Source organism: Culex pipiens, chromosome 2, assembly GCF_016801865.2.
Source record: "Culex pipiens pallens isolate TS chromosome 2, TS_CPP_V2, whole genome shotgun sequence".
Lineage (NCBI taxonomy): Eukaryota > Metazoa > Arthropoda > Insecta > Diptera > Culicidae > Culex > Culex pipiens.
The window spans coordinates 217,281,206-217,292,310 of NC_068938.1; the positions used below are offsets into that span (position 1 = coordinate 217,281,206).

An 11,105-nucleotide genomic window follows, 5' to 3' on the forward strand; every position below is an offset into this window, starting at 1 on the left:
CAATTGAGTTTGGGGAATGCAACTTTTAGCTTTTCACAATTGCTGGAGCAAAAAAGAAAAAAAAAGAAGATAATATCACTGCTCAAACGCTGAAGATACGATGGTACACGACCGGAATATCTAAGGTGCAAGTGGTGATCATCGAGATTGCGATGCTTCTAGAACGAGGAAGACGACCATGGTGATGATGTGGGTCGTAGTTGCCAGAAAAAAAGAGCACGGCAGCAGCGAGCTTTCATGAGAATGTACTACATATTATGCAAAAAAGCTTCCGCTTTCGCCGTAACTTGCCGCGGAGCCAAATTTTCATGCTACTGATATGCTTCGTCTGACGGGGGAGGATGGGGAAGATGCTGTTTGCATAACATTTAGTTTGCTTTTCTGGAGGGGACTCTTCCGGCATGGAGGCCAGATGTTGGTACTGTGAATTTTGTTAGCCTGTTTGCATTTTTTTGTGTGTGTATTCTGGGTCATTGCTTAACAAGTATTCTTTCGTAGTCTCAAATGAAAATTGTGATTTATTCATGCTTTTTTAAAAACAAATTTATGCAAACCATTTTGAATTATAAAGCTTATCGAAAATTGCTGTCAACACTCCCCCTATCTCAAAGTGATCACCAAATGCTGATCCAAAATTCACACCAGCTTAGTGACTAAAGCGCCAGCAAATTGCCACCACAAACGTGATTTCTATGCCAACCACGCCTGAATGTATGCAGCGCGCCAATTCACCGCAGTTTAAATGAATATTCAATAGAAACCGATATCCTCACGTTGTGAGCTTCCGATTTTGGAATAGGTTTTGCCGTGTTGCCAGCCTTTGAATGCCCACATGAAAGCTTGATTTATGGCTTAGCGAGGTGGTCCCGAAATTGTACGGTTGCACATTTCAGGATTCGCTTTGAATATGAATGTGATGCCCTTTTTTATGACACTGATGATTTTAGTCACGCTGCTCGAATGTCTGTGAAAGGTACTCATCTTGCTATTTGTATGCAGATTAAGATACTCCCTCTCGCTCTAATGCAGATTACATCGGCAACAATGGTCAAACTGATGGATTTGCTTGGGAAAGGGGAAGGGGGAAAGGACGAGATGAGGAAATGTTTATTCATTCGCTTGAGAAGCTTGTGCATACAATAAATGAATGGAAGGAACACGACTGGAGGATGTTGCTTTGGTTTGCTGATTATTCTTCTACTTGGTGAAAACATATGCAGCGGATTTCAATGGTTGAATGACGTGCTTTCTTGAGGATAATTTATGCCTGAGGAAGCCACTTGAATGGAGGACTTAGCTATTAATTGTGTTCCTTCCATTTCATAAAAAAAAACTTGAAATCCTAAAAAAAAAAATGAAAAATCTCCTGAGTTTTTGAAAGAAACAAAAATCTCTGAGAAAAGGGACAAAAACTTAAAATTGATAATGACCTTAAATGTAATCGTCATCAAACTTGTAATTGATAATGCCACATACAAAATATCTGGCATTCTATATATCACCATTTCGCCAGCAAGTGTTAAACCCAGTTGGAATCCATGTCTAAGTTTCACAAGTACAGTACACTTTGCATCCCAATACGCTGCGCTTAGGATAATGTCATCATACTCAAGCTGAAGAGATCCACTTAAATGTTCATCCCGATACAAACGCGTTTAGTTTTCTTCCGCCAATTCATGTGCTGTTCTTTTTGCTCCTCTCTGTATATTTTCTGTACATTTCTGTTTATAATATTATATGTCAACCGTTTTTGTCAAGTGTTGCGATTTTTCGCACTGTTCTTTTATTTCCTATTTGTTGTTGTTTCCACTATGCTTAAGCCGCTGCTATCCGTTGTATATTGTTGCATTATGCGTTCTTCGTCACCAACCAACCAGCTGCTGAAATGTGTGCCAAATTATGTTGATGACAGAAGCCGTTCAGCAGCATATTTTCCAACATTGTGTTTTTTTTCAGCGGCAGCAGAATTTCTTGTGTAGATTGGACCTTTTTATTTGTCATATATTTTTGGACGTTTTGTTCCCGCTTTTACAAAACGTTCTGGTTATTGAATCGTATTCAAAGTGGCAAAGTCTGTTATTTCCATTAATTGCGAATGATAAACGTTACGTAGGGTTGTCTTTCTATAAAAATGTTCATTCCAACTATGGAGATTACTTTTTCAGAGCTTACGTTTTTATTTTCACACGTTAAAGGGAAGACGATCTGTTGAAATCTGTTCACTAATTGACTTATTGTTTCTATTCCCAAATTCAGGGTGCAGCTAAACTCACAAAGGATGATATTGAAAAAGTGTTTTCACTGTACGATAGGGTAAGTTATGCGTCAAGAAGCATCATTTGAAATTATTTTTTTTCTTTTATTTACATTTTTATAATTTCTTGTCATTTCAGGACAATAATGGTTCCATTGAAAATGAAGAACTTCGGGGTTTCCTAAAAGACTTGTTAGAGTTGGTGAAAAAGGTAAGATTAATCATATTTATCAGCTAGAAATAGTTGATTGTGCTAGCTTGTCGCATATCTCGACGATTTCCGTAAGCGAGTGGCAAGATTGTTACACTCCATCTTGCTTTGTTTAAAATGGTTCTATTCCATGCCCCAGAAAAGAAATGGAATACAATTCCTGAGAAAGAATGGTAAATTTATAGATGTCCACTTTTTCCAAAATAAATATTTTCGATTTTCCCGGAATAATTTATTTTACACAGTTGCTGAAATTTTCAATGATGGTCAGCATTTAGATTACATTTCCTTTTTGCATATTTACATTATGAATATCCGGATTCTCGTACAAATTTTACCTTTATTTTTGATATCTTCAAATCTTTTCTTTTTGAAATTAACTAAATTATATTTTTTATATGAGATCAATGAGATCCACTATCCTCAGTTTTTCTCTTCTTTTGGTAACAACAACTAAGTAAACATTTCCGGGAAATGATTCATTCTGAGGAATGGTTTATTCTGGGGATCGGGTCAAGAACCCACGAATGGATTTCTAGGGAATGGCATAGTGGAGATCAGGATAGAAACGATTTATATACTTTAAACAGCCATCATATCTCGGATTAGATTTCAAAAAGCCGTAAGAGCCATTGGTAAACATCCTTTTTACATCGGTATTCGACATACTTATGAAAAATTAATATCAAAAACGCTCGAGATTGTTCATCTACACGTCCTTCAAGTGCCCCAAACTAAAAATAAATGAAAAGTGTCTCATTTTCGAGAAAAACGAAAATTAGTGTAGAGGTCACGGTGGCTCTTACGGCTTTTTGAAAACTCACCCGAGATATACCTTAAAAAAAGAAATTCGTGGGATTTTTATTAGTTTAAAAGAATTAAAAAACATTTTTGTATATAACGGACTTAACTTATAAAAAAATACTTCTTCAATTTTTATTCTAGTTTCTCAAAATATAAGTTGATTCCCAAAATAATTAAATAATTCATAAGTTTCTCGATGTATACAAATTTTTGGATCACATTTTAACTGTCAATAGAACAAAAGAGGTGATGTTTTAAATTCTTAAGAGTTATAACTAGGGCTAGTGATTTTTCACGGCGCAAAAATTTAAATTACGTGGCATGCCAATTTCAAAACATTGGAATTTCACGGCAATTTCACGGTATCCCAAAATCTGCCTTAATTTACGCAAAATTTTGATATTTGAGAATAGTTGTGCACCGGATAGTTACTGGAAAAGTTAGCAGTTATTTAAGATACAAAATAATTACCGCCTGATACAAATATTTTTGACAGTAAAAAATAAAAGCTTAATTTCGAGAAATTTTGCGAACTTTTATCAGAGGAATTTATGATTCAGCAAACCTAATTTTACTGAGATTTTTGAAATTTAATTTGGAAAAATATTTTTAAACGATAAATTCACTAAAAGTAGAATTAGTAAAATAAAAATATTATATTTTGCTTGCAAATGGTTTTCAGCACATTTTTAACATTTGTTATTGATAAGTCCAAAAAATTAGAATATGATGCAAAGTGCTTAAATTTTTTTTCTAACAACATCCAAATTTTTATTTGTGAACAGATTTGTTGTCATACTTTCCTTGCAATTTATTCATTTTCATTTAAATAAATTTTACAGAGATCCAAAAATAAATGGCTGAACTGCTCTGCGTTTTCTTTCTTTGCAGTTTTGAAAAACATTTTTTCACATTCATTGAAATGTAAAAAAAAGAAAAAAAAAGTTTATGTGTTATAACATGCTTTGAACATTAAATTGTATAATCCTATTCATGTTACAACCAAAGCTTATTTCGAAGGAACTTTTCGTAAAACGTCGTAATTAACAATATTTTCAAAAATGAGTTTCAAAGTGCCTGTTAAATTTTTGTGGATACTTGAATAAAACAAAACTCAATGTTCAAATACACTTAGGGACAATTTGTTAATTAAATAATAAAGATTTCGCGGCATTTCGCGGTATTCACGAAATTTCACGGCCAGCGGCAAATTTCACGGATTACGCGGCTTCCGCGAAATCGCGGAAATTCACTAGCCCTAGTCATAACTTTATGCTTAATGCATAATGCATTTATTTCTTGAAAATATCAAACGTGGTGGGAGAGGGAGCGAGTGAAGCAGAATAACTTCACAAGGGAGTTGTCAACAATAAAATTACAAAAAAAAACTAGATGAAACGTTAATTATTACTGACATTTTTATGCAGACCAAATTCTGAATTATTCATTAAACTAACAAGGCATGGTGATGCTATGGTAAATTTTGAAAGTGTATCAACAATTTTAAACAAATTTCTTTAAAATATGATAAAAATTATTTTAAAAATATCTTTCATTTATCGGTATATAAACTTAAAAAATATATTTCCAACGGCCTAATGGGGTTTTTTTTCTCATGGGGTTGCACTTATTAATCATTTTTGAATTTGTACAATCCTTGAGCTATAACACTACACGGTAAAAAAATTCTGACAGTGTTTTAATTTTTTGAAAATAGCATAGTTTTTTTTTAATGCGTCGGACGTTAAGTCAACTTGTTTCATTCACCTAAAAGATAATAGTATTTCTAGTTTAATTTTGAGAACCAAAGTTTGTTTTAGAAAATTTACTCTATTTTTAAAAAGTTGGCCATCTTTGAACTTTCAAGAGATTAGAAAATTTCCAAAACATTGAAGATTTTTCTAACGGTTGCTGTAAAACCGTCTGTGAGAGAAAAACAATCTGGAAAAAGGGTTAAATTACTCAGGTAAAAATATGTCAGGAACTTTTTTTTACCGATTTTCATTGTAATTTTTTTTTAATGACTGCATTGCGTTTTTTCACACCTTTTCCAATGGTTGAGATCTTAAAAATGTTATTCTATATAAATCAGCTGCACAACTGTTATTGTTATCAGGGGTGGCATTGGGTCTGGCGGTTGATATTATGTCAAACGAAAATGTGAAAATTAAAGTGACCCAATATCACTCCCAAGACCCAATGTTACCCCTGATGACGGGTTGTTTAATATTAATAAAATTTATGAGTGTACTTATCAACATTTTCGGATTTATTGTTTAAGTAAAACAAATTTGCAAAAAAAGTACTCCAATTTCGATCAGGAAAAAAGTTGCAATTATTTTTTTATGTCGTTACTCCAATTTTTTAAACATGAGCTTTTGGTGTTCTAGTTTTGTTTCAAAATCAAAATCGGCTCAAAATCAAGAAGCAAACAATTTTTTTTCCAACAAGCTTCAAAATTCAGAAAAAAACAGAAGTCACAGGAAAACAAATAGAAATCTAAAGGTCCTATAAACATATAAAACACAATAGCTTATAGGACATAAAAAAAATGCTTCTCCTACGATTAAAATCATATTTCGCATGTGTAAACTTGATTATTATTATATTTTATTTTTGCGATGAAGAGAAAAAAGATTATATTTCGCCAAAAAATAATCTTCATAAATTATATATTTTGCCATAAAGTGCATTTAAAAAGAAAAAAATGATTCAACTGTTGAAACCATGGCTTGTTATTTCATTTTTGATAATTTTGTTTAACTTCCGACAATATTTGCAAGCCCTATTTTTTAAATAAACAACAAATATTTGACAAACAAATTCTTCTTCCTCAGGACTACGACGCCCAGGACCTGAACGAGTTCGAGGAGACGATCCTGCGGGGCGTCGGCTACGACAAGGAGGGCAAGATCTCGCGCAAGGAGCTCACCATGATCTTGCTGGCCCTGGCCAAGCAGCCCCCAGAGGACGAGCAGTAATATGGGGAATGTACCTCTCTCGTTTCGCACCACCACCAGCAGCAGCAGCAGCAACTCCATCAAAAGCCCTCAACTTCTTCGTCGATGCGTCGGCGTCTATCCCGGTCTGCGTCGCTCGTTTCGAACTCGACGACGGCCCTGGTGATGCACCCGATCGCCAAGATGCGGATGTTGATGGGGTTGGGCGGAAGTGGCCACCAGCAGCAGCAAGATGGCGGCCATCATGCCCAGAAGGAGTCGCAGCCATTGCAGCAGAATAATCCACCAATAGTAGATGAAGTTGAAGTAGTTGCAGAAGAAGAAGAAGAAGAGGAAGAAGCAGCAGCAACAGCAACAGGTAGCAGTTCAGCAGAACATCCAGAAGAGCAGCAGCAGCAGCAGAAGAAACTCTTGCCAGTAGTGGTTGTCCATGATCGGGTTCAGGACTTTTACCGCCGGATCATGCGACGGGGCAAGAAATCGTAGATATTTGCTCTGCTCTGCGCTCAGAAGTAGTTAATTTCGCGACAAAAATAGAACACCAAAAAGCTCATGTTTGAACAATTCAAGTAAAACTTTTGGAGAAAGCTCCGTAGCTTAGAGGAAATCACTCCAAATCCACACAAAATTTCGTAGAGTTTCAAAATTCACGCAGAAATTAAAACACAAAGCTGAACGGTACAGAAAATTGGGGGAAAACAAATTGGCGAATCGATCGAGAAGGTAAATCCAACGAAACTTTTTAAAAGAAACCCCTTTTTGGATTTCATTCCGAGAGCAAATCCAAAAAGGGATCGTAAAAAGAAGCACAATTTAATCCGTCTTATGAAATCAGAAATCTTGGTGAATTTCTCAATCAACATCAGAGAGCCCTCGGATCGAACGACTCTGATTCACCGCGAAAATGTCATACCTTTTTTCAAATTTTCCCTTAACTTTCTACTCTAAATCTGATCTGAGCTTTGCTATAATCGAACATCTATACAAAAATTGGTGCTTGTCACTTCTTTCTCTATTGCACTAATTATAACTATTGCAAATACACTGCTATCGGAAAATTTCAAACAACTTTCTTAATATCACACATCAAATTATCTATTGTAGATAGAATCCTCAGATTATAAACCACTCTTACTCTTTCTCTCCCAAATACTCGTTAAAAAGGCAAACAAACCCATTTTCCAAAGAAACCAAAGAAAAAGTAGAAACAAGTGGAAAATCCTTGAAAATACACCTTTCTGCAGAATTTCTTCAAACTTAGCGAAAAAAAATCAACCAAAATCCAACAAATATGATAAAACAAAGAAGAAGAAAAACTAACTGATAAAGTGTAGATTAGCGAATAAATTGAATTGACGAAGCAAAACAACATTTAAATGTGGCCTAAGCTGAAACTAACCAGATCAGTGGAAATAAGCTGATCTGAAATTAAAATTTAAAAGAAAAACACTCAAGTTAGCGAGAAAAAATCAAGCAAATCTTCTGTTTCGCTGTGCTAGCGCAACCAAATCGAACAATAACTAGCGAATCGGTTTAATTCCAGCGTATTTTTAAGCAAATCTAAAACGAAATTGTTTCAAAGATGACAAAGAAAAATATAAATTCCCGTGCCAAAACAGATTGAAAAAAAAGAACTCAGAGTAAAGTAACAAATCGAACAAATTAAGCCACTTTTCCTGAAGTCCCCCTGAAATCAATAAAAAAAAATCGATGTTAACTCGTGTCTAAGTCGAACCCGGCCAGGCTGCTAAAACTCCTTAAAAGCTCTATAACCACAACTGTTACTTGTTCCAAAACCTCAACCTCAAACTGTTGTCTCTCATTGTTAGCTCTGACAAAGAAGCAAATCTTTAAGATTATAGGAGAGTTTCCGTACCTTTTTCAATGGGAAAGATATCGAAAAAAAGAAGAAATTGCAAGCTTTACCCTCAACCAGCTTTCACCCTTTATCAAATGTTCTTCTTGAAAACAAAATAAAAAAAACTAACTAACGCAAAATGATAGTAGCGAAAATAACTCGGTTTCACCCAAGTGTTGACAAAGTTTCCGTTGAGCAGCTGTTAAACCTAAAGTAGAAAACAAAAAAAAATCCGGCCAATTAAACTCAAAGTAAGCTTGAAGCAAGCATTGAAAGGATTTGCGAGACGCGAAAAGAAAGCAAAGTTATCTCACATGTTCTCAAAACTAAAAACATAAACACGCGAAGAACGAACGAAAAGTCTCACATACACAAATGAAACCAAACAAAAAAAAACTAACACATTTATCCCCCTTAACTCTCTAAACTCTATAACTGTTATTAATTGTTGTTGAAGAAACATTTCGCCTGAATGAAGATGGAAGAAGAACAAGAAAGTGAACAGTCGTTAACGTAGATGAAAAAAGTAAGCTATTTTTTATAAAGTGAAATAGAAACTATTTATTGCTGTTGTGCTGAAGTTCTACAAAGTTTACCAACATTTTCTTTTTTTAAGTTTATATATTCTTTTAAGTTCAACACGAAAAGTTATTCAACGAGAATGATGTAGGCTTAACACTGTATTCTAAAAACCCTAATTTTATTTATTTTAAAAATTTATCGAACGATAATCCTATCTGTCAAAGAACGAAGATGATTGTTAACATGATGAGTAAGAATGGAATGTAATGAATAAAACATAAAACAAAAAATGCAAAAGTTTATTAATAATAGTTGAGAAAATTAATATTGATCTTTTTTGCCATCCTCATATTTATATTGCTTTTAAAAAAAAAAAGACGTAATGACTTCTCTTGACATAATTCTAGGAATATTACAGTATTACTCGAGTTTTTTTTTGAAAAGGTCCTATAAACAAAATTTTCACTTTTTGCTTTTTGGGTGTTTTTGAATACCCCTGACTCAAGGCGGTTTTAAAAATACCCAAAAAGCAAAAATTGAAAATTTTGTTTATAGGACCTTTTCAAAAAAAAACTCTAGATTTGTTTAAACCACGTAGAATAACATTAGATATTATCAAAACATATATTTTATCCATAGATCTAGGGTTTTTTCTCAAAATTTATTTTCCCTAAAAGAACACCCAGTTAGCAAAATCCAAACGTAGAAATATGTATCCTCCCTGCAAAGGCTTATGAATTGATCTCAGTTGAAAGGTTCTCCAAATCTCTGAATTGCAAATGTAACATCCTGGAGCAGAACTGTTAAATTCTAATAAATTTATTGACAAAACTAAAAAAAATATATATATATTTTATCGTAGCGCAAAACATAAAACAGAGTAGCCAGAAAATGTTTTCCTCAATTAAAATATTAATTTTGCAAAAACATTGATACTTACTACGGGTTTTATGCGTCCGTTTTTTGCACCTTCTGAAATGAAAACAAACGAACTTTTTCAAACAGAATGTAAAAAAATGTTTTGTGCAACAAGTTGCAAAAACGACTTTTTTTCATTAAAATCTAACAAGTTTCACCGGCGAGTGTGGAAAATTTAAATTTTGTCGACGAGTGCTAATACAGTCGACTCTCCGGCTGTCGATCTTCTCGATATCAATATTGCTCCATTAGGGTGTAATATCAAAATCGATTTTCCAGCACAGCAATTTTTCAGTTCCTTTTGGGGTCCTAAACAACTCCCCAAAGTTTGGGATCGATTGGTTTAGTCCTCACTTTGCGCAAAGCGATTCAATTTTCCATATGAATTTGTATGTTTTTTTTTTTTTTTTTTTGAGTTTTGATATTTATAAAATCCACGTTTCACGCTGTACTAAAACCGGATTCATATTCGGATGCTCTGGAATGTGCTCTACAACTTTTTCGAAGAGAGTATGGTGCTAGTTTGTCCCTGAAAGAAGATACAGCGTCCTCAAAACTCGTCTAAAACGCGTTTTTAGAGCAAAAAACACGTTTTAGACGAGTTTTGCACACGCTGTATCTTCTTTCAGGGACAAACTAGCACCATACTCTCTTCGGAAAAGTTGTAGAGCACATTCCAGAGCATCCGAATATGAATCCGGTTTTAGTACAGCGTGAAACGTGGATTTTATAAATATCAAAACTCAAAAAAAAAACATACAAATTCATATGGAAAATTGAATCGCTTTGCGCAAAGTGAGGACTAAACCAATCGTTCCCAAACTTTGGGGAGTTGTTTAGGACCCCAAAAGGAACTGAAAAATGGTTGTGCTCGCTAAATTTGGACAACTTTATTTTTTCCATACAACCATATTACACCCTATTGCTCCATGTACTGATGAATTCTACAGTCCCTTCAAACTGCATACTTCGATTGTCTTTATTCCTCGATATTTTCTCTTGCTTGAAGGATCTCTTCCTCGACGGTCCGTTGGATTCTATTTGCTCTAAACATCTATTCCGGTTGTCAACAATTTCATTTTCTCAAGGCTTGCATAGACATTTTTCTTTGAGAAACGAAGCTTTGAAGGTTGTTTGACATTTCTTTGTTTTTGTTTGCTGGACGTTGCCATGATTCTCTCCCATAGCTGGTTAGCAAGAAAAAACAAATTTCAATCGAGTCTTCATTTTGCATCGTTCTGTAAACTGATGCTTCTCTTTCTCGACGGTCCCTTGGATATTGACAACCAGAGAGTCGACTGTAAAATTAAAATTTTCGGGGTTACCTTTTGATTGGATTTTGAATGTTATTTGCCTTCAAGATAAATGTCAATCTCTAAAACAGTATTGAAAAGTACTTTTCGATACAAGTGTTTACAAAGTTGAACTTTTCAGCTCTCAAATGGATAATTAAATAATATGTTGCAATAAATAAGTTTTTTTTTTTATCACGAATTGGATAAAAAAGTTTCAACCAGTTTCATTAATTTTTTTTTTGCAATTCCGGAAATCTCCCTTTGAATGGATTTCTGAACCAAA

The 11,105-nt window shown here is 34.2% G+C and overlaps 1 protein-coding gene across 3 annotated transcripts in view; it reads left to right on the plus strand.

Moving 5' to 3' along the window:
* LOC120432574 (calbindin-32) overlaps positions 1–8,356 on the plus strand; it is a 166,910-nt gene extending 158,554 nt beyond the window's left edge. For all 3 annotated transcript variants that reach the window (XM_052708054.1, XM_052708053.1, XM_052708055.1), the window contains 3 exons: positions 2,257–2,313; positions 2,394–2,465; positions 6,107–8,356. In XM_052708054.1, coding sequence (XP_052564014.1) covers positions 2,257–2,313; positions 2,394–2,465; positions 6,107–6,250 — 273 coding nt within the window. In that variant the 3' untranslated portion in view covers positions 6,251–8,356. The remainder of the gene's footprint in view (positions 1–2,256; positions 2,314–2,393; positions 2,466–6,106) is intronic.
* Positions 8,357–11,105: the final 2,749 nt, after the last annotated feature.